General features: G+C 40.0%; 2 protein-coding genes across 3 annotated transcripts in view; one reads left to right on the top strand and one right to left on the bottom strand.

Annotated features, from left to right (window-relative positions):
• Positions 1-3: 3 nt before the first annotated feature.
• Positions 4-27,357, bottom strand: part of pvalb7 (parvalbumin 7) — a 52,792-nt gene continuing 25,438 nt past the window's right edge. The window contains exons 1-5 of one of the 2 annotated variants that reach the window (XM_047364840.1): positions 6,470-6,621; positions 2,627-2,695; positions 2,343-2,472; positions 2,122-2,231; positions 4-642 (exon numbers count right to left, since the gene is read on the bottom strand). In XM_047364840.1, coding sequence (XP_047220796.1) covers positions 617-642; positions 2,122-2,231; positions 2,343-2,472; positions 2,627-2,687 — 327 coding nt within the window. In that variant the 5' untranslated portion in view covers positions 2,688-2,695; positions 6,470-6,621 and the 3' untranslated portion in view covers positions 4-616. Of the gene's footprint in view, positions 643-2,121; positions 2,232-2,342; positions 2,473-2,626; positions 2,696-6,469; positions 6,622-27,357 lie in introns of those variants that run through there. The other variant, XM_047364839.1, reaches the window with a different exon arrangement.
• The window catches only part of ncf4 (neutrophil cytosolic factor 4), a 43,960-nt gene continuing 38,404 nt past the window's right edge, over positions 21,802-27,357 (top strand). Inside the window, exons 1-3 of the mRNA XM_047364838.1 lie at positions 21,802-22,012; positions 22,330-22,414; positions 23,282-23,441. Coding sequence (XP_047220794.1) covers positions 21,981-22,012; positions 22,330-22,414; positions 23,282-23,441 — 277 coding nt within the window. The 5' untranslated portion in view covers positions 21,802-21,980. The remainder of the gene's footprint in view (positions 22,013-22,329; positions 22,415-23,281; positions 23,442-27,357) is intronic.

The raw sequence follows: 27,357 nt of genomic DNA, 5'->3' as shown, positions 1-27,357 counted from the left end.
AAGTAAAGACAAAGGATCTCAGATGTTTTTATTATCACGTCTTACTGGTGTCTTCTCTCTTTACAGCTCTCTTTATAAATGATATTTTTACCACATCATCTTTTCAGAGTTTGGAAGTGAGGAGGAGGAGGTGAAGGAAGGGTCAGAGGTGAGAGGAGGAAGGTCAGGGAGGGTGGAGGAGGAAGAGCAGTGGGAAGAAAGTGAACTAATAAATGAACATCTAGAAATAAAATCAGTGACAACATAGTGCACAGCCTGCCATAAGACAGAGGAAACAAACTGAGATTAAAGGTGTCTTGAACATCTACACCACTTACAGCACTATTACCACCCATTTTTATACCACAAACTATCCTCATTTGTCATTCTAGAATCTGTACAGCATGTTTAGTTAAATAAATATACAAAAAATGATAGAGGAAACTGATGCACTGCCGGTAGGATTCTCCTCATCGTGACTCCCAGTCAGCCTGTTATTGTTAGTGTTTTGAAGAGAACAGGCCTGGTCTGACTCCATAAGTGGGGTCCAGAGGGAGGTAGGAAGAGTATGAAGGTGGGCGTTTACAAATGCGGGAACGAAGAGACGGAGAAAGAAGAAGGGGTTTCAGCTATCCCCTTACTCATGCACCAAGGCCTCAAACTCTGAAAACACAAATAAAGATGAAAATAGGAAACTGCAAATAGGTCACCTACACTGCTGCTCTGGTTCACATATTCCAGCTTTACTAACACAACACACTGCAGATCGTTAATAAATTATCCACATACATAGTAGCAGGGGACTGAAAATGCACCTGGGCGTTGTAACTAGTGTTTGGTAAAACATAAAAATGTAGTGGCCAACAGTTTTAGAGTTTATTTGCCATAGGCGAGGGTCAGTCACCAAGGTAGGTATACCAAGGTTTTACATATTTATGGTTTTAAAACCAGTACATTGTTCATACTGTCCCTACAGTTTAAAGTCCTTTTAATGAGAATCCAAAGTAGTGCCGGAATGACTAGAGGATTATTTTGACTGTATGGGGATTATAGTAAAGCAGGGCTTTCCCAACTGAAAGATACTACAGCACTTTCCCCTTGCTTACAAGAAAGGCAAATTCAGCTGTTTGGACAAAACAGTTAACATTTAACAGTTTGTTAAATTTAATATAACACATAGAACAAATATAAATTTAGGCTTTTAGTACACAAATTAGCTAAATTAGGCAGACTACAAGGGATTCAGTATGAAAAAATAAAACTAGATGGTGACATTGTGGCAAAATTAACTTACTCTGTCTTAATGCAGCGGCGCCATTTAGATTTTATACCCTTAGATCCAATGCACAAACAATATACAAAATGTAATCTCATTATAAAACAGTCATATTCAATAAATTAGAATATGCGTTCCAATGACGCACATTTGTAAAAATAAAAGTAATTTTAAAAAATAACAATCTCAAAACAGCCCTTAAATTGGCCAAAGTTTCTGCATTAAATGTGTTTTTTATTGGTTTGATATAATATTCTAATCGTAGATGTCGTGTTTTTATTAGCCTTAAGCAGAAAAGCACCAAAGATGAGCTTGAAAACTGTTTTCACTAAGTTATTGAGTTAATGAAATAAACAAACTTTTCAACACTACTCTAATTTTATGAGTATGAAGCACATGCTTCAATTGCATGATAGGACTTGACTTTTCACAAAATAAATGAACATTTATGCCCAAAAATCCGTTGCAGCTTTTTTCTATCAAATATACTTTGCTGTAATTAAATGGTAAAGCAACTCATTTCTTATTTGGATAATTGCTTATACTATTAACGCAGTTGTATTGCTTTCTTCATAAAGTGCTATGTTTAGTAACATTCTCTTTTAAAATGATAGAAAAAGTTTGTGGTCATATTATTGGATTTCTTTACGTTTTATTAAGAATGACGTAAGAAGATGATAAACTGCCTTAGGAAGCTTAGAACCCTATAATATCTAAATTTATGTTACTATAAATGTAAACACCGTGACGCAGTTCACTTGTGTTGTGCTATGAAGAATCCTACTTTGGTGTAAAATCCCTCATCATTCGATTCCTCTTACAGTAATGAAACGTGTTATGTTTGTATTATGTCTCTTTCCTCTTACCGTCAATGCCAATTTTGCCATCGCCATCTTTGTCTGCAGCTTTGAGGAATGCTTTTGTCTCGGCATCCGTCAGATCCCTGCCGTCCTTTGAAAATCCCTTCAGTACAAACCTGAGAAAACAGAAGTTATTGCAAACAAAGATCACACAAAAAGTGTAGAAACATGTTTTTTGTGTTTGTGTTATTCAGTTTAAAGCAGTGTTTTGCGTGTTTCCATCTTACATGAGCTCCTCTTCCTCTATAAATCCACTACCATCCACATCCAGAACCTGAAAGACCTTCTTGACGTTTTCAGCTGACATGGCCTTCATTCCCACCATCTCAAAAAACTTCTTAGGGTCAAAGGTTTCCACTAGAAAAGGTCAAAGAAAAACAAGATAGAGTAGCTTTTGCCATTACTTTATGCATTAAAATGTTGGATTGGCTGTGTCTGTTAGTAGAGGTTTTTTTTTTTTATACTATTCAGTTTAACGCTGTGATCTGGAGAGAATAAAATGACAGCAAACCTGCAAAGGCATCAAGAGCTTTCTTGATCTCCTCAGGTTTTAAAAGATCGGTCATTACCATTCTGCCAGCTGGAGAGAGGAGATAAGAAGACATTCGGGGTATAATTTAGGCTGTTTCAGAAGATGTTTTTTAAAACTTTCCTATACTTTACCTGTTTGTGCCACACAAATAAGGTGATACTCCTGTGTTTCAGAACAAAAGTGGTTTGGTCTTTTTTTTTCCTTGTGTGAACATAAAAATGCAAACAGGACAGATAGTTAACCAGGAGATCCATTCTCCTGCAGTAACCTTAAGCTGTCAGTAGGTGTCACAAGTCATCAGAGGGAGTTCTCGTTTCTTGATCAGTTTTAAACAACAGTTCACAGGTTAATGTTGATTAATTTATCTACTTTGTTGAAGAGAACTGAATCCTCATGTCCTCAGAGACCAGCAACATGGTTGTGTGTGCTTTCTCACTCCTCCTGGGGTCTTGGAGATGATATTTTGCCCCGACAACCACAACAATCCCTGGTGGGTACATGTCAACAGTCTCTCTGCAAGCTGCACTGTCTCGAGTCCAACAAACCATCACCCCACATTGACCGAATGACAGAGTGACAGAATAAGCACATGAATTTACTGCCATCCTCTTTCTGTCCTGTTTACTTGTTCTCAACTTTCTTGACACCTATCATGTTTCTGACTTTTGGCACCAAAAGCCAATTAGTGGGCGTCTATTTCTGCATTTGGACATGTATAGAGAACTAATGCTTTTTTCACATATTTGATAATGTCTTCTAAATAAAATGTCATTGTAAGCCTTGCTGTTCAGACAGAGGGTTTTTCCAAATTTCACCTGAAGTAAACTTTTACCAACACCACCAGTCTGTCAGGTTGTTCTAGATCTTCATGTCCTGTCAGTGTGTGTAAAGGTAAACATACTACAAGAAAAAATACCCAGACAGCAGGACATGTACTATGCTCAGCAACTCAAAAAAGTTGGGAAACTGTGGAAAATCTGATTAAGAACAACAGGCAATGATGTACAGCATCCTTTAAAACTTATATTTGCAAATATCCAGAGACAAGCTGCACTTGTCTGAAATAGGAAAGTAAAAGAAAAATAAAGAAACACTTCGAAAACATATCAGATCTCAACTGAAAGCAAAAATCATGCTGGATATCAATACAGGTATGGAAGGGGTAATGCGTGTGGAACAAGAGGATGCGACATTTGATAAAAATTAAAATTATCAACCCACAGAGCGCTTAATCTGAAGTCACTGAAAAACCTAAACTGAAAAAATTAAGTGACACGCTAGTTTAATTTCCCTGAAATGTCACTGCAGCAGCTCAGAATGGTGCTCAGTAGTTTGTATGAACGTGCTTATATGCCTGCTGGACAATGTCAAGACATGCTCCTTATAAGATAACAGATGGTATCCTGGGGTATGTCCTCCAGATCCTGACCAGGGCATCATTGAGCTCTTTGACAGTCGGAGGTGCAACCTGGTGGCGTCGGATGGACCTAGGCAGCTTCTCCAGACCGTTTCACGTCCCAGTACCTAACCTGTCAATTCCAGTGTTCTCTGGCAAATGCCAGTCGAGCTCCATGGTACAGGGCAGTGAACACAGGGCCTACTAGAGAACGTTGACACTTGGGCCACCCTCATAAAGTCTTTTTCTCATGGTTTGCTCAGACATTCACGCCTGTGGCCCACTGGAGGGTAATTTGAAGGGCTCTGGCAATACTCATCTTCTTCCTCCTTGCACGAAGGAGCAGATACCGGTCCTGCAGATGGGTTATGGACCTCCGAAGGCCCTGTTCAGCTCTCCTAGAGCAACAAACCGTCTCCTGGAATCTCCTCCATACTCTTGAGACTGTGCTGGGAGACACAGCAAACCTTTTGGCACTGGCACATGTTGATGTGCCATCCTGGTGGAGCTAACTGCCTGTGCAACTTCGGGTCCAGGTATCGCCTCATGCTACTAGTAGTGACACTGACCCTGGTCAAATGCAAAACTACTGAAAATTGGAAAAACAAAATCATGTTTTTGGGGTCTTCACATTGTTGCTCCTTTAGGGCACCTGTTGTTAATTAGAAGTCAGTGGAAAAACCCTGGTAGCAACAGCTCCTCGTGTTTATTTGGACAATGTCTAAAACAAAACTTGGTGTATTAGGCATCTGAAACTTTCATAAGGGAAAAAGGGGAGAAATGAACCACTTTTGCAAGATATTTTTCTCAGAGTTCTAAAAATCAGCATTGCTAAACCTCTCTTAGAAAACAATGTGCGTGCTTTCACAAATAAAAATTGAATCCTAACTATGCAAAGTAAACATAAGAGTCCTAAACAAGGTCTGTTGCCTCTTAGGAAAATCATTTTACAATTAGGAAAACAATTTTTTTTCAGTAGACTGAAGAGGAAAATGTCAGTTGACCTGGTTCATTTAAAGGAATTTTAACCCACATTGTGCATACATAGCAAAATCATTACTTCATAGTTAAAGGATCCAAAATTGGCCTGCCTTGTGTATGGTCCTGCCAGCCATCTAAAACATTTAACAGTGAAGGCCCTGAACCTTCAAGCAGCTGAAATCCAATATTAGGCAAGAAATAGAAAGCAGCTCACTGGAAACCTACAGTCTTTGTCTTAAAGAATATGCAGTTGTTGGTAAATAAAACTGATGTAAGATGACAAACATCTATAGAAAACAATTACAATCAGAACAAAAAAGCAATTTTAATGAGATGGATTTTAAATGGCTTTAAAGAGAAACCTGTTAACCATTCTCAGGTCCAAAGGAAGGGAGTTCTGAGGGACCACTGAAGAAGAGGTTCTGTCTCTTTTAGTTTTTAGCTTTCCATCTGGTATACAATGTATATGTTATTTTTTTACTCTAAATAGCTCTGACTTTAATGAAGTTAGATAAATGGTGTAAAAAAAAAAAAGGCCAAAATTTGAATCATTCTTCATCCTTTCTCCTTACTGAAGCTGAACATTTTACCAACATGGATGAGTCTGCAACTTTACCTGCCAAAAACAATACAATAATGCTGCCCCATCTAGTCCCTGCTTAGATTTTCTCTGTAAAGAATCACTGATCACAGTTCTGTAACATTTAATCAGAACTGAAGGTTGCAAATAAATCAGCTTCCATTAACTTTTGTAATTCTGAATCTAGCTGAAACAGGTGCATTAACCCAAGAGGGCAGAGCATCTAAGTTAAAATCCCACTTACTGTGAAAAAACATACAAGAGTGACTGTATTGAAAGCCACCAGTGAGAGGTGTTTATGTGAAGAAACACCTTGCACTGGTGGCCTTTGAACCCAAATAAAACCCATTGGAAAATCACCTAACATAACCATTTCTATCAGGCTCCTGTTTGCAGAAAAACTACGAGATAAAACTGATACTTGGCACAGCAAGTATAAGATCTAAACTGAACAATTTTACAAAGACAAACCTAACAAAGACAGTTTAAAGGAGCTGAAAAAACTATGTATTGGCTCCTAATACTGATGACTAACCGAGCTGTGATGTCGTCACTACCAATCCTGCTTCCATTTTTGTTTTATTGATGTGCTAGTAATATAAAAAAGCATTTTAGATATTTAATAAATGTGATGCTCCTTTTTATGATGTTTTAAATCAAGAATGCTTACCATGATTTGTGTACCACAGCATTCGTTGTGAAATGTCATTTTGATCAGCTCCCTGAATGTTACTGTTGATCATTATCGTCTTGTTTATGACACGTAGAACTCAGTCCTGTATTTTTTTAATCTCTTACTTTTTTTGTCATTTTGCATTCAGGTTGTTCTTCTGTGCTACTGCATTTATATTATGATGAGTCTTACCTGAATGAACAGATGGATAGCTGCAAAGAAAAACAAAATAAAGCAAGAGGAAAGGTGATGGCGGGAGAAGACAGAAGGTCTGGAGATGGAGGGTAAGATGAACAAGTGGAGGGGCGGAGGACACAATAAGACTTTTATAGCTGCCTCCAAACACACTTGTCCTATCTACCCCTGTGTACGTGGCTCATCCCCACCTCTCTATTTTCAGAAGAGGGGTTTGTCAAGACATGACGCAAACACTGTCAGCCTATTAATAATACCTCTTTATCTCACTTCTTTTGGACCTCACCTCCACCAGATTGTATGTGACACATGTCGTTTTTGTTCTTACTCTTGATTTATTTAAATGTTTTAGATCATCAAATTCATTTATCAAATAAAGATAACCAGTGTTAACACATAAAGCAGTTTTTCAAATGGCAGTTTCATTTATAAAGGAAAGAGACCTCTAAATTGAAAAGTAAATATCTTTAAACCTAATAACTGCTTATGCTACCCTTGGTGGCAACAACTGCCCTCAAACAGTTTTGAGATCATTGAGATGCTTTTTGGCAAATGTGACACTGGCCACTTTGGATCTCTCCCATGGATGCCATTTTCTCCACTGTTTCTCCTATTTTTGTATTTTGAACACTGATCTAAACTGAGGCAACTAAAGCCTGCAGTACTTGGGACATTTTGGGTTCTTTGTGACCTGCTGGATGAGCCTCTGATGTGCTTATGGACAACCTTTGGCTGAAAACTGGGAAGGTTCACCATAGTTCTATGTTTTCCCCATTTGTGCATAATGGGGTTCAATATGGTTCACTGAAGTCCCAAAACCTTAGAAATGGCTTTTTCATCCTTTTAATACTAATAAATGTCTTTGTTTGTCCTGTGTTCCAGAATTTCATTTGTTGCTATTTGAGATCTTTTAGCCTACTTCATGTCGTGAGACAGGTTGTATTTGAGTGATATCTTGAGGTCTTGCAGTAATCAGTGGCTAGTATAATGGAGTTGTCTGAAAATGTGGCAAATTATACTGTATTTAATTCAAGATTAAACAAGGGAGATAATTCTTTCACAGCTTAGGTTATCTTTCTCTGATATTTAAATTGTTTGATGATCAGAAACGTGACTCAACAGCAAAGAAATATGTAAAGGGAAAATAAAATTGGCAGTGGGAGTTCTCATAAAATGTTAGAAAAAGACAGATATTCCAGGTTTTATTTCAGACTTTATTTCAAAACCGGTAGTTTAGTTTGAGCAAAAGCCTGTGTTTCTTAATTCTGTCCCAACATTTACAAGAAACTGAAGCAACATTGGCTCAGTTCCATCTTAGCCTGCTTCCCAGTAGCTTCTCTAGTTGTTTAACATGGTAAAGGCTCAGCCTGTAAAACAGGATTCACATCCAAACTTCACTTCTGTTTTGTTAAAGACTTTCTTGATTCTGTTGATTGAAAAACCTACTTAGGTTTTTTCAGGTCTAATTTTATTATTGCTTTACAAAAATGTTCTGCCACATTGTTAACATATTCCTGTATTTTATAGGATATATTTTATTTATTTTGTTTCTTTCTTTCTTCTTTCCACAGTTTTCTCCTTCAGCAGAAATGAACTCATACGCCTCCTTTACTACACTTCTAACTTATTCTTTTTAAACTTATTGTGCCCTCTACAACTATTGGGTCAACTGGAAAAGATGTTTAAAAAGCCATGAAAATTTATTTTTTTATTTTAGTAGCACCATCTCACACAGAATATGTTCCTGCAGTTCTCTGCAGGTGAGATTTAAAGATTGTTTTTGTTTTACCTCCCCAACCTTCCACCTCATTTTTTTCACTGTCATGATTACCTTTTGGTCCTCTTCTGATCTAGATTGTTAAAGTTGTAGTTGTTTTAGATTTTGTAATAATTTATCTGGCTGTGCAAATTTGTTCAGGTTATAGCCTTATTTCTGATTGATGAACATCAACACACATCTGCCTTGATGAATTGGCATGTTTTCTACCCGTATTGACGAATGCCTGAACGAAAATTCAGTGACATGAAATATTTATACACTAGTGAAAAATGAAGTCACTCTGATCTATATAAAAAAGTGAGGGATGAATTAAAAACGTCCTCTGATGCTTTCATTTTACATGATATTTTAAAGGGGCCATTAATTGTGGTACTAGCTTTTTGTAATAAAAAATATAATTTTTTGTGAGGCTTTTAAACATCCTGCCCAGGGAAGTCAATTAAGGGTGATGTAACATATATTTTGATGGACTGCAACCACCAGTCATTGTTAACCTGAAGCTCCTGAGATGTGTTGCATGATAAGCTTCTAGAGTCCTCAGAAACAGCTTCCTTTCCCCCAAAGCTTCGATTTCCATCCATCCATTTTCTAAACCTGCTTCTTCCGTACAGGGTTATGGTGGGAGTTGGTGCCTATCTCCAACAGTTTATGGGCGGGAGGAGGGGTTTATCCTGGACAGGTCTTCAGTCTATCGCAGAGACACAAAGGACAAACAACCATGCACACGCCCATTCATACCTTAGGGTACTTTAGAGAGACCAATTACCCTAACAGTTATGTTTTTGGACTCTGGTAGGATGCCAGAGTACCCAGAGAGAACCCACACAGGCCTGTAGCTTTTATTTCCCACTGCAATAAAACAGTTAAAATATATAAGATTCCAAACAGAACCAAAACTTTAGGTCTTTTCTAACTAGCTTTTAGATACTATGTTTCTGCTACTGTGAGAACTGGCATCAGCACTATTTACGCAGTTAATTTATTATTATTTTTTTAAATATGTTTTTTTGGCATTAGTAGCCTTTATTTTTGACAGTAGGTAGACAGGAAGGGGGTAGAGAGAGGGGAACACATTCAGTAAATGTCACCGGGTCTGGGACTCGAACCTGGGACGGCCGCTTTGAGGAATGTAGCCTCTGTACATAGTGCCACATTTAACGCCTACACCATCCCGCACAGTTAAATTTTAATTTCTTCTTAAATGACTTAGAATAGTGTCTTCGACTGCGCCCATCATACCTTTTGTATATTTTGAAGTATGACATCTTTGGTTGTTTTTCAACACAATAATTCTTAAAATAATATTGTTTTTTTATATTTCTGATATACTCTGTAAGACGTAAAGAACATGCAGTGCAACCAGTTGCCCCTAGATGTCACCTGAGTAGAAAGTCAGACTGTGTGTAATTTATTCAACATCAGTCGACAGGTTAACAACTAGTTATCCACTCCACAAATCTGACCTTTATAAATGAGGGGCAAGAACACCAATGTTGAAAGAAATCCTTAAGAAGTCCTGTTTGGGGTTTGTTTCGCAGTAAATATGTGGAAGAAGATCCTCTGGAAAGTCAGGGAGAAGAAAATGATTAAACCCCTTTTTATAGAAAACCAAGCTATTGTCCAAACTGTACATATAATAATTAATGTCCATGGCTATGGCTATTCATGTCCTGCTCTGACCCTCTGTCCTGCCAGTGTCTTGTCCGAAGACTCTCTTAGGTTTCCTGTCTATTGAATTACCTCTCCTCAGCACTTTCCAGCATTGTAAGAAAATGTGAATGGGAGGGGTAAGGTAGCGAGGACAACATGCTGGAAGGATTTGTTGCGGGGGAGAAAGAACCAAGACAAGAAGGCAGTGAGGTCAGTAGAGCCTAGTGGATGGGTCAGTTTTTATAAAAGACTATGGTTAATGGGAAGAACTCGACCAGAACTTTGAGACTAAAGATGATAAAGGTAACGATTATTGTGAGAAACTTCAGGAAAAAAAAAAAGAAAATAACCCTAAAGGTTGAGGTGACAATAAAAAAGAATTATGAGCTATTAGTGCAAACTGTAAATATATAAAGTGTGGCTAACAGATCAAACTAAAATTAGAGAGAAAGTGAGAGGAACAGTGACAGACAGAAGAGAGAACGGCTGAAAGGAATTAAATGTGTTTTTAATGACCAATGTGCTCTTCAGCAACAGGTGGCGCATTAGGTCATGGCAGGAGCAGCCACAAGCCAAAGCTGTGTGGATATGTCATTGTGTGTGACTGTGTTAGCAATATTAGAGGGGTATCCCTTGTCTACTTATACCCAAAGATAAGCAGATACCAGCCCTAAAAATGCACCCAGGGGAATCCGCTGGTGTCTGCGCTCGCAGGAGTGAGTAGCAGTAGATTATTACATCTGCGCTCCTATGGTGAAAACTACTCAATGATTACACATCACCTCAGAGTAATTACATCTCTATTTCTACCAACATAAACTGCAAAATTTATCTGGAAAGGATTACTGCCATGTTGATGCTGCATGTTGATGCTGAAATCAGAGCTAGAGGATGATGCCATGGCTTTGTAAGCTTTGGCTAGGTGAATTAACAACATTTTACTTAAACTGAGAAACACCAGACGATGTATCTTAAAGGCAACACCTTAACATTATGGATTAAGAAAAAGAAGTCAGGAAAGATGTAAGGATGGTAACTGTGGATCTCCATAAATCTGTTCGTTCTTGGGTACAATTTTCAGATGCCTGAAGATGCCAAATTAATCTGTTCAAACAATACAATCATCATGGGAATGTTCAGCCATCAAATTGTTTAGGAAGGTGACGGTTCTGTGTCCAAGAGATTAATGTGTTGTGTTGTGAAACATGCATCCAAAACAAGAACAAAAGAAATACATATCAGGAAAGTGCTGATTGAAACTGGTCAGAGAATTTCTTAAGAAATCATCTATCAACATGGGCTGAAGGGCCACTCAATAAGCAAGAAGCCATCACTCCAATAGCAGGATATAAAAAAGCCAGATTACATTTTACGACTATACTCAGGGACAAAGACAATATGTTTTGCAAACATGTCCTGTGGTCTGATTAAACTAAAATTGATGGAAAAAAGGAAGATTGCAAGCCTGAAAACACCATCTCAACTGTGAGGTACGGTGGTGGCAGCATCATGTTGTGTTGGTGTTTGGCTCCAGAAGAAATTAATACATGTCACAAAATAGATGATATCATGAAGAAAAAACATTATGTGAAATATTCTGAAGCAATACCCCAAGACATCAGTCAGGAAGGGGGCACAAATGGGCCTTCTAAATGGGGAATGACCAAAATTATGCAGACAAATCAGTTACAAAGGGGCTTAAGGACAAGAGAAACATGGCAGTTATAAAACACAGATCTAAATCCCGCATGCAGTTTGTGGGCAGAGGTGAAAGGTGTGTGAGAATAAGGCAATTTACAAACCCAACTCAGTTGCAGTGGTTCTGTCAGGAGGAATGGGTCAAAATTCTTCGTTGAAGCTTGTTGAAGGATACCAGTCATACAGTTTTAAAATCTAATTCAACCACTGTACTGTATGTCAACCCTCATTATTCTGGCCTATAGCAAATACCTGTTTTAGTACTAAGTGACCTAACACAGAGAAAGTTTAGTTTGGTGTAACAGTGAGAAAAAAGATCATGTTTTTTATCCAGTATGTAAATATCTGGTTTCAACTTTATGTTGATTTTTAGTCCACAGTCACAACTAAAGAATTGCGCATCTAAGTTGGCATCAGTAAGTATTTGTGTGGTTACAAAAGCTCAAACGATGATGCCTCCTTATTGAAGTGACAGTCCCTCATGGATAAATGTCATCTGGGTCTGCAGCCCCTACTCACTTTGTTTGGGCTCCATGATATCTGTCTTGGTCCACTCACATCATTCCCTAACTCATACAGACCTGCCTGCTGTAAATCTTTTTATTTATTATAAGGCCTTGAAATCTTAGTTTGCACTCGGTTGACTGCTCACAACCTCATGAGTTGAGTTCAGACAAAAATACTCAAAAGAGTGGGAGAGGGGAAGCTTCAGGTTTTTAATATTTGCAGCTCATGAAATTAGGTATAGGGTTATATTTAGTCCTAATATGACTGTATTTGTGTGGGCGAGTGAGTGGGAGAAGTGGGGAAAGAAAACATTGTATTCATATCAAAATGCTCCATATTCTAAACTCAATGTACTAACTTGAACAGGGACCATGTATGGGAATATTAATATCACAGGAAAATATGCTCCATATGTCTAGCTCTCAGAGCTAACTGCTATCTGCAGTCTCTCACACACTAAAGAGAACATGCAAATTAGGCAGAAAGAACCCCGGCCAGGAGTCGAATCCAGGACCTTCTTGCTGCAAGGCAACAGTGCTACCAACTATGCCGCCGTGCAGCCCAGAATGAAAATGTTTTTGCTCCTATTTTAAAAAGTTACTTTTGCCAGAATAGAGCCCTGACACTTCATTGGTAAAGTTCTTCAGTGAATTACATCCTAAAAGTGGTGTATCAAAATCTTCTGCATTGCGCACAGTTTATCATGATATACTGACTACTGGCTGGTAGAGGGAGTTGGGTTTTCTGATGGTGTAGAAAATTGGTCCAGATCTTACTTGGCCGACTGGGATTACTTTGTGGCGTCTGGTATTTATAAAAATGAGCAAAGATCACAGCTGGGATTCCTCAAGGATCCATTCTCAGGCTCTTTTGTTTAATGCATATATGGCACCTCTCGTATAAACTAAAGAGTATTACAGCATCTCTTATCATACCATGTTAATGACACATAACTTCATTATTCTTTAACATAACATTTGCTGAGTCAATGTGTCCATAGTATCCATTAGTTTATTGGTCAGAATCTTCTCCAACTACATTATGAAACAGCATGCATGAAACAGAGTAGTTATAGACTCAGACTTAATTTTTGGCATCCACACAGTCTGTTATAAAAGCAGCCTATTACCATCTTAAAAACATGGCCAGAATAGCAGATTTCCTGTTAAAACAGAACAAGGATAAACTGCTGCTTAGTTTTATTTTTCGTAACATTAGATGCTGTATTTACAGATCAGAAAAAAACAATCCGGCTAATGCAGCTCATCCAAAATGTTGCTGCCAGATTTGCAACATACACCAAACAAACAAACAAAAAAAAAAACGATCATGTTGCACCAGTCCTTAAATCCCTGCACTGGCTCCACATTAAAGTTTTAGGATAGCAGTCGGCTTTGGTGGTAGGCTTTATAAAAACATATGAGATTGCAAAACAATATCAAAAGATCAAGGAAAAAAGCAGCTTGCTTATTGTTTACTTTGATGATTTGAAAATACTGAAGTGTGCCAAAAAGGGAAAAACAGCAAATATGTGTAAAGGCTCACATAGTTCTTATATTTTGATGAGGTTTATCTAAAACTCAAGTTTTAATCAAGCTTTCTTGACAGTCTGGCTCATTTTTATAACAGTATGATGAGTATATTAATTTCAGACAGTAGTTGATAGTTTTTCAATCATGCCACTATGTTTTTAAAGATTTTTTTGCTGCACTAGTGGCCTTTATTATTGTTATTTTTTTAATGTAGGCAGACAGGAAATGAGGTGAAGAGAGGGGGAAGACATGCAGCTCAGGTACCCGGGTCAGGACTCAAATCCGGGACAGCTGCATTGTGGACTGAAGCCTCCATATCTGGGTTGCATGCTCTACCACTACGCCACACGCTGTGCCCCTTGAAACCATGTTTAAATTATACAAGAGATGCAGCTGGGCTTCTCTTGTATATACGTATTGAGAGAAATAAAAGATGGTTTCTCTTATGCTAAGGACTGTTAAAAATGGATTAAACAACATATCCCCTCGTGCAATTATATCAACAATTCCAGTTGTTTTTTCATTTTTACATTATTATTTTTCTATTATTATTAGCATTATTAACATGCAGTCTTTGCATTCAGATATCTCCAATGGGCCTCTATGGGTCCTGAAAAACAAGAGCATAAAACAAAACTACTGTCTCACTTGCTCTTAAGTAGTTGGATTAAATATAAAAGACTCAATTTTTTAAGAAAAAAGTGTCACTCTCTGCCAACTTAAAGAGTTAAAAAATGTTGTGAAAGACATTTTTCTGCATTTATAGTTCATTTCTGCTTTAACATGGTCTTCGTGTGTCTAATATGTTATATTTCAGACTGGTGGAAAGATTTTGTTTGGATTTAACCAGCAGGATTAACGTACACAGCAACAAGCTTCAGGGTTTAGAGAAGTGCTCAGCTCTGGCTCTTCCTCTTTCTCCAGCTCATACAAGGTTCCCATGGAAACCAGCTGTCAACATGGCCAACACAACCCATGTGCTTGTTGAGACTTTCTGTCAGTCTTACTTCTTCTATTTTTGTATATGTGTTTGGTGTGTGTGTGTATACGTCAACTTAATTACTTATTAGATTTCACCAGCCGACATTTTTTTAAACACACACACACACACACACACACACCCCCCACACACACACACACACACACCCCTCCCCCCACACACACCCACACACACACACACACCCCCCTCCCCACACACACACACACCTCATTCCCCAAATTCGCCCTCACACACACACACACACACACACACGTGCACAATCACAGAAGCACAGCAGACTTCAGCAGCTGGCCTGACCTTGAAGATAAATACAACCTCGAAAAAATGTTTCTACAATTTATGGCTGGCGATGGCCTGATATACGAGCAGCGTTTCAAAGGATCCATCTCAGGTGACGTGAAAATAGATATGGAGGCAACATGTGGTGGACTCACACTCACTTCTATGCACCAGTGCACTTGATTGCACTTGTTTTTGTCTTGTTCTGACGTTCGTGGTCACTTGCAGCCAGTTTCACTCAATATTTACACTTATATAGTTTCTTTTTTCATTGATAAACACTTTTCTTGTAGATGATAAAAGTTAGAAATTTACTCTGACACCTCTCTCAAACAAATGTAAAGACTTTAAGTGGAAACTAGTCACCGTCAGGTAGAAACAGGAAGTGAAACCGAGCCAGTTAACTCACCTGGAACTGCAATCTCTTTTGCTTGCTGTTTAGACAAGCTGTTAATTATGAAGCCCTGCTGTTTTGCAGCATAGCTTAAAGAGACTGGAAATAGATCATCTTTGAGGTTTTAACCAGAGCTGATGTCACTGCATAGGATCAAGAAGATTAAAACTAAGAAACCATAATCAGTTACCATTTTAGATCAGATGTCAAATCACTTTCCAATGAAACACATTTAGCTTCAGTACCTAAGAAACTTTGCTGACATCTAGTGTTAGGAGCATTGCATATCTTTTTAAGCACTGTGTCACCCAATTTCATTTAATGAGGAGCGATTGTTTCTCTTTAATTTTCAGTAAGACAGTCCTCGGTTTTTTCTTGTGTCTACAGTAGAAAAAGAGATAGAGGACACCACTGAATCAATTCAGATTCAGATTATGGATTCAGAAAGTGTGCATGTTTCCCTTCAGACAAGAAGAAAGAAGAAAATGTTTGAGTCCGGCTGCAAGGAAAATACTGGCATTGTATAGAGTGGTGCCACATAAGTGACTTCTGCATGTAGTTATGTTAGTTTTTTGTTCTAATTTAAAAGATGAAATATTCCTTACATATGCCAGCAATGTTATTGTCTTTATATACATACTTGTTGAAATGTGAGACAATTATTGCAGTTTGCATCTGCTGCCACATTAAACTGTATTTTCTGCTTGTCCTGGTATGATGCTTAATATTAAAGCCTTTCAAGCCTGAGTGACCAAACTTTTAAGCTTTTTCATTACAATTGCGGCCCCATCTTCAATGATCAAAATGACAAAAAACAAGTGAAGGTCACATAGAACCGCATTTACATACGCTAGGGTTAGAGAAGGTTTTGTAAAAGGCTAAAATGTTGGTTTCACTTTGACTCTGCTTTTTAGTACAAATGGCTACAAAATGAGAAAGAAAAAAGTTAAAGTCTGGGTTATACACTAACTGTCTGTCATTTTCTACCGCTTATTCCATAGTGGGTCGCAGGGGAACTGGTGCCTATCTCCAGCAGTCTATGGGCAAGAGGCAGGGTACACCCTGGACAGGTTGCCAGTCCATCGCAGGGCAACACACAAACAACCATGCACACAGTCATTCATACACCTAAGGGCAATTTAGAGTTACCAATTAATCTAACATGCATGTCTTTGGACTGTGGGAGGAAGCCAGAATACCTGGTGAGAACCCACACATGCATGGGGAGAACATGCAAACTCCATGCAGAAAGATCCCAGGCTGGGAATTGAACCCAGGACCTTCTTGCTGCAAGGCAACAGTGCTACCAACTGCGCCACTGTGCAGCCTATACACTAACTCTGCATCTTACTTCTAAATTTTGTAGAGAAAAACTCTGTATCAGGAAGTAGAATGTCTAAAATAGTAGCATATTTTATCAGAACCGATTCAGCTGTAACATTGGTGAATTCCCTCCCTAGCTCCACTCTGATCCTTCCACAACTGTTCTGAGGTTCAGGAAAGGAGTTCTCTTCATTCCACATAAAAATACTAAAGCTAACTGTGACTTTTAAATTTGATGTTATTAGTGTTAAAGTCCTTATTCAGAGTTGGGGAATCTCAAAAGTGTATAATCTGTGATGACTGGTCTGTCCAATATAAGTTTATTGTAACTACAGCTGTGAGTAGAATACCAGAGGTTGCGGTTTAGACTTTAAAACATTCGTAGATTCTTCTCAAATTTTGAAAAAATAACAAACTTGACTTTTTCTTGTTGAATTTCCTGTCTATGGCCAGATTCTTTCTCTCCTCGGCCCAGGTAAGATGCTTCTGATGCTGCTTATGGTTGACAATTGGCAGGGTATGCAACAGTGGCAAGCCGTATTGTTGACATATCTGTGCATTGTGGTTCCTGGAGCACTGAATCCAACAATAGTGCATAACTTGTGAATTATCCACCACACTCTTGAATGGACTTTTCTTCACAGTCCTTTCAGGGCCATGGTCACCCTGATACACATGCACATTTTTCTACTGCACATTTGTCTTCCACTTAACTTTTCACTAATTAAATTTGATATAGCTTTCAGTAAACCGCCAGCTTGTTAAGAAATGACATTTTGTGGCTTATGCTCTTTGTGGAGTCTATCAGTGATACAAACTTTCTAGTGTCTTCTCTATAGACTATATGACCATAACATAACATTTCTGAATTAACAAAGCATTTTTAATGGTCTAATGTAATAAGCAAGTTTTCTAGGAAACCAATTGGTTTCAGCATAAACGAGCACAACCCATCTCTTCAACCGTACACGTCGAGAGAATGGCGACCATTGAGGATTTAGAGAGAGAGGAGGAACGTCTCTGTGATCCAAAAGCTTTTGATGCCTTGGTAAGTTTTAGAAGTCTGGAAGAAATAAATAGCCCATATCTTAACAAAGTACTCACACACTGTTAGGTTCTCTTGGAAGTGTCATTTACCTGTGTCATGTACTTATTCCAACAGGTGCTGCAAATTGCCAGAATTGGAGGAAAGAACACAAAGGACTGCGTCCACAAAGTTCTTGATAGGTATCCCATGCCTCTACACACATACACACAATCCTCACAATTCCCTCCAACCGACTAACCATTAGCAAGCCACTCCCCTCCACCACAACGTTTTGTGCACTTTAGTCCCATTTCTCCAATAATAGAGACGTTTTCTGGCATGTATAATATTATCCTTCATATATTCATATTAATTTATAATTTTGGTTTATTGTTCTTCAGGCTCTTCACCAACGCACTGATGGCTAAATTCAATATGAAGGCGAAGGGGAAACAAGGGAAGAGATCTTTGGAGAAGACAAAGGTTTATGGAGCAATAAAAGGTAAGCTGATGTGTTTGCAAAGACAAGTGTGAACACTTTGTAAGTGTTTGAATTGTGCAGGGGTTAATTCTAAATGTGTTTTTAAACTGAAGGTGTGAAAAGTGGTTCAAAATGTACAAGTATTTTAAATTATGCAATTATGTGCTAATGTTTACCTTCCGAAGGTTGTTTTTTTTCTGAATGTTTTTTTTAATTTAATATGTGTCTTCAAATTTTGTAAGCATCTTCTCAATTATGTCTGTGCAATCCATATATGTCTTTACAGCCTCAACAACAGTTTTATTATGGTGACATAATGACAATAAAGATTCTTAAACCGCAAAACCTAAAATATAAAAGCCAGCTGTCATCACAACATTTGCAGAGATGGTTTTGTATTTATCCAGTATTGCTAGGGGAGGCAACAGCAACATTTTTGTGCGTTTTCCAGATTACCTTTTGCATATTACTAATTTGTATTTCTACAAATGCAGATGGAATCATGAATGGTGATGAAGCAGCCACAGACTTCACAAGGATACATGCTGCAGAGCATCTCAAACATGTACCGCCATAAAGTGGAGGTGGAGGACACAAAACCATCACTCAGGACTAATTAGGGCTTTGGAATTTTATATTTTTATTTGGATATACTTTTTTGGTTGTAAAAACGGTCTGCCAGTCCAGAGGCACTGTCCCCGACTGCCACGCAATGTTGAAGAGGCGTGTCAACCATGACAGCCCTACAACATCCAGAGACTTGAGGTACTCAGGGCGGATCTCATCCACCCCTGAAGCCTTGCCACCGCGGAGCTTTTTAACCACCTCGGTGACTTCAGCCTGGGTGATGAAAGAGTCCAACCCCGGTCCCCAGCCTCTGTTTCCACCATGGAATGCGTGATGGCAGGATTGAGGAGATCCTCGAAGTACTCCTTCCACCGCCCGATAATGTCCTCAGTCGAGGTCAGCAGTCTCCCGCCCCCACCATTAACAGTGTTGGCGAAGCACTGCTTCCCCCTCCCGAGGCGACGGACGGTTTGCCAGAATCGCTTCGAGGCCACCCGGTAGTCCTTCTCCATGGCCTCACCGAACTCCTCCCAGGTCCGAGTTTTTGCCTCTGCCACAGTCCGGGCCGCAGCACGCTTGGCCTCACGGTACCCGTCAGCCGCCTCAGCTTAACAGCATCCCTTACTGCCGGTGTCCACCACCGGGTTCTGGGATTGCCGCCGCGACAGGCACCGCAGACCTTACGGCCACAGCTACGGGCAGCAGCATCGACAATAGATGCGGAGAACATGGTCCACTCGGACTCTATGTCTCCAACATCCTCCGGAATCTGGTCGAAGCTCTCCCGGAGGTGGGAGTTGAATACATCCCTGGCCGAGGGCTCTGCCAGGCGTTCCCAGCAGACCTTCACTATGCGCTTGGGCCTGCCAAGTCTGTCCGACTTTCTCCTCCTCCAGCGGATCCAACTCACCACCAGGTGATGATCAGTGGACAGCTCAGCCCCTCTCTTCACCTAAGTGTCCAAAACATGCGGCCGAAGGTCTGATGATACGACAACAAAGTTGATCATCGACCTCCTGCCTAGGGTGTCCTGGTGCCAAGTCCACTGATGGACACCCTTATGTTTGAACATGGTGTTCATTATGGACAATCCGTGACTAGCACAGAAGTCCAATAACAAAACACCACTCGGATTCAGATCGGGGAGGCCATTCCTCCCGATCACGCCTCTCCAGGTGTCACTGTCGTTCCCCACGTGGGCGTTGAAGTCCTTGATCAATTAGGAACCAAAAAACAAAGACGAAAGAAAAGATCCCAGAAAATATTTGTTGGGGTGGTGGTCCCCCTTCATAAGAAGGGGGACCGGAGGGTGTGTTCCAACTACAGGGGGATCACACTCCTCAGCCTCCCTGGTAAGGCCTACGCCAGGGTATTGGAGAGGAGAGTCCAACCGATAGTCGAACCTCGGCTTCAGGAGGAGCGGTGTGGTTTTTGTCCCGGCCGTGGAACACTGGACCAGCTCTATACCCTCTACAGGGTGCTCGAGGGTTCATGGGAGTTTGCCCAACCGGTTCACATGTGTTTTGTGGACCTGGAGAAGGCATTTGACTGTGTCCCTCGTGATGCCCTGTGGGGGGTGCTCCAGGAGTATGGAATCGGGGCCCTTTACTAGGGGCCATCCGGTCCCTGTACGAGCGGAGCAGGAGTTTGGTCCGCATTGCCGGCACTAAGTCGGACCTGTTCCCAGTGCATGTTGGACTCCGGCAGGGCTGCCCTTTGTCACCGGTCCTGTTCATAACTTTTATGGACAGGATTTCTAGACGCAGCCAAGGGCCGGAGGAGGTCGGGTTTGGGGACCAGTGGATTTCGTCTCTTCTTTTTGCAGATGACGTGGTCCTGCTGGCCCCCTCTAGCCAAGACCTACAGCATGCACTGTGGCGGTTCGCAGCCGAGTGTGAAGCGGCTGGGATGAGGATCAGCTCCTCCAAGTCCGAGGCCATGGTACTCGACCGGAAAAGGGTGGCTTGTCCTCTTCAGGTTGGAGGGGAGTTCCTGCCTCAAGTGGAGGAGTTTAAGTATCTCGGGGACTTGTTCACGAGTGAGGGAAGAATGGAGCGGGAGATCGACAGACGGATCGGTGCGGCTGCCACAGTAATGGGGGCGCTGTGCCGGTCCGTTGTGGTGAAGAGAGAGCTGAGCCGAAAAGCAAAGCTCTCAATTTACTGGTCGGTCTACGTTCCTACCCTCACCTATGGCCATGAACTTTGGGTCATGACCGAAATAACGAGATCTCGGATTCAAGCGGCTGAAATGAGTTTCCTCCGTAGGGTGGCCGGGCACTCCCTTAGAGATAGGGTGAGGAGCTCGGCCATCCGGGAGGGGCTTGGAGTAGAGCCGCTACTCCTCCACATCGAGAGGAGCCAGTTGAGGTGGCTCGGGCATCTATACCGGATGCCTCCTGGACGCCTTCCTCGGGAGGTGTTCCAGGCACGTCCCACCGGGAGGAGGCCCAGGGGACGGCCCAGGACACGCTGGAGGGACTATGTCTCTCGGCTGGCCTGGGAACGCCTTGGGCTCCCCCTGGAGGAACTGGAGGAGGTGTCTGGAGAGAGGGACGTCTGGGCGTCTCTGTTGAGTCTGCTGCCCCCGCGACCCGGTCCCGGATAAGCGGAAGACGACGAGACAAGAGACGGTTGTAAAAACGGTGTTAATATGAAACTTATTCATCTGTGAGTCCAATTAAAAAAAGTTGCAAAGGGATGTTCTTATTTATATTTGATGTGTGGTACAGACCCGTGTGTGTAAATATTTTTGTTTTGCAGCCAATAGGCTACCTGTTATATCAATAACAAAAATAAAGATTATAACTTTAAATGAGTGATGTGTTGGTTTTCTTTAGCTGTAGGCCAAAATAACCAGAATTAACAGAAATAAACGTGCAATATATTACTCTCCCTTTAATGAATCAATACAGTATATTAGTTTTGAAACAATGTAATAAAAGAAACAGTTTGATGATACTCTAATTTACTGAGATGCGTGTGTATTTACATCCTTTATGCATGACTGTGTCCCTCACCATCCAGCCATGCGGATCATCTGCCGCGCCAAATGAGCGCACGGTCTTTGCGTCTTTTTAGGGAACTTTCGCTTCCTGACTGTTACCTGTTTCCGCACTGTTGCGCCTCTTAAGCTATCCAGTTGCTGCAGTGGTATTTCAGCCTGCGGTGCTTGAGAAGTTTCTTCATTTGTAATACTTCAAACAGGCGCTTTATCTCCGGATAAGAGTCCAAATTTATTCCTGTCAAGAGCCAAAACTGGGCGCAAAACATGTCGCAGCCGCAGCAGATACGGGACGAGAGGTTAGTGACAAGAAATTTGAACATAAACTCGTAGTTAAAGCGAGAACTCAGTGTATTTTATCGTTCATTTAAATCCTGACGAGGTCATGAAACGTAATGATGGACTTTTTAGCTGTGGCGCAATGTTTGTGTCGTTTTTCCGCTTGTGGTGAAAATGATTAGGAATTTAACCTAAACTGAGAAGAAACATAAACAAATCTAAATATGTCACACCTTATGGATGCGAAAAACTCCCCATTGCAAATAAAATTAGGTATTATACAAAAGTGGCTTTTGGGACTGAACATTACGATTAAAATGTATTTCCTTTTTCTCAGTGACTTTGACCAGCTCCCAGACAACATCCCTATCAGTGCCACCATTGCTGATATCGAGGAGAAAAAAGGCTTCATTGACTACTTTGTAAGTCTTCATAAACTCAACGCTTTTTCTGCAGTATTGTGCGCAGGTTTTGTGTCTTGGTCATTCATGCTTGGTTAGGGCCAGGCCGAGGTGGGACCCAAGAGGAGTTGTGCCTTATTCATAATTTAAAGCCATTTTTATCATTTTAGATGCTTGTATCTGAGCTAATTAAGAGGTCATGCTTAGGGTAACTAGTTGGAAGTAAATCTGTAAGAAAAATACTTTTTTGAATAACCCTTTGTTGGCTTCACTCTTTGAAAATAGTTTACATTAACAATATAATATTATTAGATTTCATGTTTATGTTAAGGAGAATTATGCAAACCTGTGTCAACAGCTGAACATAAATCACAAAGCCCAAAGGATTGCTTGAATTTATTTTTCAACTTAAGAACAAAGAGGAAATAAAGGACTATCTTGTTTGATCATTAACACCCTGTTTTAACCTTTCTGTAACATCTTCTTCTCAGGAAAATATTGTGCAATTATTGTGGAGATTTAATAATGAACTGCATAAAAAATGCTGGAAGCTAGCACTTTACTTGTTTACTTGTTTAATAAATAATGTTAGATGATTATTACAATCGTCGGTCAAATTCTGTTACACAGCACTTTTAATTTATTGCCAGATCACCAGTTAACTGTGTAAAAAATGAGTTCAATGAAGAATGCAAAAATCACAGGGTATGGACATCATAAAAGTAAGGACACTGGTGTGAGGTGGGCTCACTTGAAGGTGGGCCCCCAAATTAATTCTGCTCAGGGCCTTCTACATGCTTGGGCCAGCTCTGCATACAGCCCCTCTGAAAAATATCCAAATTGTTTTAGTACTGCAGTAACAAATATGTGTTTTTGTTTCTCGCCCAGAGGTTTGTGGTTGAAGTGAAGACAAAAGGGGGCAGTAAATATCTGATCTATCGGAGGTACAGAGAGTTTTTCAATCTTCACCAAACTCTAGAGAACAAATACTCTCCTGAGGACCCAGAGAGACCTGGTCCCAACACCTGCGCCCTGCCCCCTCTTCCAGGTTAGTGTGCGGCTGATAAGTACAGTGGCGAACAGAGACAGAATTCATTCGAGTGTCAGATTTCATATTGTTCAAATATGTTGCTGTCGTGTTATAGTTCTATCTTTAATCCTTTGAAGTCAGGCTAATCTCCCAGGGAAATCCCTGACATAAACCGTGCAAGTGAACCTTTTTTTGTGGACAAAAAAAATGGTTTCAAGATTTTTAGCTTAAAACCTTTAGCCTGACTTTTCTGTGAAATCAATTACTCATTTTAAAACAGTATGTCACCCAAAGAACAACAATTTATGTCTTCTATTTTGTCATTTTTTAGTGAACTATTTAATTTAAGATCAAATCTATCCTCCCAAAAACACGTTTCTGCATAGACAGGCCTCTGGTGACATAACAGAAGCCATAAGAGATCTTTTTCTTTATTTGACTATTTCTCCTACAAAGTTGCATACTTGTATTCTATGTGGGTGAACCAAACTTTCTGAGCCATGACAATCCTTCATAGATTTCAGAAAATAATTTAACAACAATAAACACATGGAAGCAGTTTGTGTAGAGGACCAGCACAGACTGGAATGGACACATTTCAGTGTCGAAGTTAATAAGTTTTATTCAGACGTTTTTCAAGTCCAAACAATGGTTCCTGCAGAACTGCTGAATAACCTGCAGGCAGATTGTATAAAGAGCCCAATATTACCAGATAGCAACACCATGCATCCACTTGCAGCACAGCCTATGCCATCACCATCATTCCAGTCAACACCAGAGGGAAGAAGTAAGGTAAAAAAAATAACATTTCTTGGTAGACAGAATTAGAAAATTAGTTTGATGCTGTCTATGCAACTGGAGTGGCAAATCACATAACTATAATTTTAGCTATAATTTTTGAAGGAGAATACTTTAACGTATTTTACCACTGGTGAATATGGACAGAAACCAATCAGACGGAACTTCAAACAGGAATATAAGCAAATCCGCACCAGTTAGGGATCTAAAGCCGGTCATTGTCATTGTCATCGTTTGCTTCGGCTTCGTCATCCACGGCATGATTTAGAGGTTGCTTAAATCAAACATTGGCTCAAACATGTTATATTTGAGCTAATTACATCTCAAAGGTAACTAGAATGCTTCAAAATATGTCAGAAAGTCACTCGTCTGCTGTAGCGTCTACCAACACCAGCTGATCATCTTGATTCTTGTGCCTCTTGTGACGTCATCAACCCAAATACACACAAAGCAGAATTAGCATAGGATTAGCATTGTTTTTAACAATCTTTCTTTAAAAAACTTGGTATTTTGTAAAATCCTGCAGTGGAAATCTATACTTCATTACCCAGCTGTGTGAAAAAATAAACCGCTGGATAGAATCTTCAAATTTACTAAATATTTTTACTTTAATTATTTTTATTTTATCATACACTTCTACATCATAAAATGTCATCTTCATTTCTATCAGTTTAGGGAAATTGCAATGTGAAATTGTTGTTTTTAATATTGTGGTATATTTGGGGATTTAAACTTCTGCCCTATTGATTTTGCTGTCTGGAATGTGTGTTCATTGGTGCAACACGAGAACCAACGACTTGGATTTCGTTTAGATATTTTGTTCGTTGTGTAAGATGAAACAGATTTTCTTAGAAATATTGTTTTGTGCAACAATAATATATGTGGATTCAGGACCTTTTAAGCAATCAACAGGAATTATTGTCTGATTAATATTTACAATCTCTAGAAATCTACTTTCTGTTCATCTCAGTTAAATACAATCACCAGCCACTTTATTAGGTACACCTTGCTAGTACCGGGTTGGACCTCCTTTTGCCTTCAGAACTGCCTTATATTTCGTGGCATAGATTCAACAAGTTACTGGAAACATTCCTCTGAGAGTTTGGTCCATATTGACATGAACGCATCACTCAGATGCTGCTGATTTGTCGGCTGCACATCCACGATGCGAATCTCCCGTTCCACCACATCCCAAAGGTGGTCAATTGAATTGAGATCTGGTGACTGTGGAGGCCATTTGAGTACAGAGAACTCATGTCATGTTCAAGAAACCAGTCTGAGATGATTCGTACTTTATGACATGGTGCGTTATCCTGCTGGAAGTAACCATCAGAAGATGGGTACACTGTGGTAATAAAGGGTTGGACATGGTCAGCAACAATACTCAGGTAGGCTGTGACGTTCACACGGTTTCAATTGGTACTAAGGGGTCCAAAGTGTGCCAAGAAAATATCCACCACACCATTAAACCACCACCACCAGCCTGAACCGTTGATACAAGGCAGGATGGATCCATGCTTTCATGTTGTTGACTCCAAATTCTGACCCTAACATCTGAATGTCACAGCAGAAATCGAGACTCATCAGACCAGGCAAAATGTTTCCAATGTTCTTTTGTCCAATTTTGGTGAGTCTGTGCAAATTGTAGCCTCAGTTTCCTGTTCTTAGCTGACAGGAGTGGCACTAGGTGTGGTCTTCTGCTGCTGTAGCCCATCCGCCTCAAGGTTCGACGTGTTGTGTGTTCAGAGATGTTCTTCTGCATGTCTTGGTTGTAATGAGTGGTTATTTGAGTTACTGTTGCCTTTCTATCACCTCGAACCAGTCTGGCCATTCTCCTCTGATCTCTGGCATCATCAATGCATTTGCGCCCACAGAACTGCCGCTCACTGGATATTTTCTGTTTTTTGGACCATTCTCTGTAAACTCTAGAGATGGTAGTGCGTGAAAATCCCAGTAGATCAGCAGTTTCTGAAATACTCAGACCAGCCCGTCTAGCACCAACAACCAAGCCACGTTCAAAGTCACTTAAATCACCTTTCTTCCCCATCCTGAACTGCAGCAGATTGTCTTGACCATGTCTACATGCCTAAAGTTGCTGCCATGTGTTAGGCTGATTAGAAATTTACGCTAACGAGCAGTTGGACAGGTGTACCTAATAAAGTGGCCGGTGAGTGTATAATCTTTCCACTATGAACGGCCTTAAGAAAAGCCTAAACAAAGCTTTCTTACTGCAGCCGACTGAACAAAGAGGAAACGCTTTGCGCTAGTTTGCTGCATCATTACAGTCTTGTCACGCTCTAACCTCAACTTAAACCTTAATCTTACATTTTTATTCAATATGCTCCATGCATTTGGAGACAAACAGATTTTGTGAAGACAGCTGCTTAAGGCTCTTCCTCACCAAAGCTTCATCTGAAATGATTTCAATAGCAGCTGCAGCCATTAGTTCTTTTTAACACATTTGGGCTCTTTGTCAGTGCTTCATACATTATAAAATGCATTAGCTGTATATAAAATGTTTATGAAAAATACTGTTAATACAAGATTTGACACTGGCTGCCTCCTTTCAGTGCTTTATATGCAGTGTTCCTGGTTGAACATCTGCATTACAGACCATGTCTTGTAGCCCCACTGAGGAGTAGATCATTTAAAAAACTTTTTAGCAGTTAAGAAGGTTGGTAACGAGAAGACATCAGCCACAGATGGTCACCGCTATCAGTCAGGAGAGGAGCACATTTGAGTTTTTATTGCTTTTCCTTGAGTGCCTTGATATATAATAGGAACAAGCTTTGCAAACCAAATACACGCTTCTGAACCTTAATCTAAAAACTAAAGTGTGTATCAAACTGGCATTTAAATGTAGTATTTCTTTTGTCTTTTTCAAATATGTTGCTTTACCAGGACAAACTCTTATAGCTCTGAAATCTTACCATCTTGGGTTGCTGTTTGCTGTTGAAAGTAGCTGCAATTATAAAAATCCTTACAGAATTTGACACAAAAGCATCAACCATCCCACTAGCAGCTGCTACAACCCAAAGCTTTTTTCTCCAAGCATTTCACCAAACAATACATTTAGTTTATACATTTAGTTTTAAGTTCAGACCTGGGCATTTCACGGCCTATATCTGAAACCTTC

Source organism: Girardinichthys multiradiatus, chromosome 5 (assembly GCF_021462225.1).
Source record: "Girardinichthys multiradiatus isolate DD_20200921_A chromosome 5, DD_fGirMul_XY1, whole genome shotgun sequence".
Lineage (NCBI taxonomy): Eukaryota > Metazoa > Chordata > Actinopteri > Cyprinodontiformes > Goodeidae > Girardinichthys > Girardinichthys multiradiatus.
Note: the sequence above shows the minus strand (reverse complement) of the source record. Positions and strands in the feature narration are given on the sequence as shown.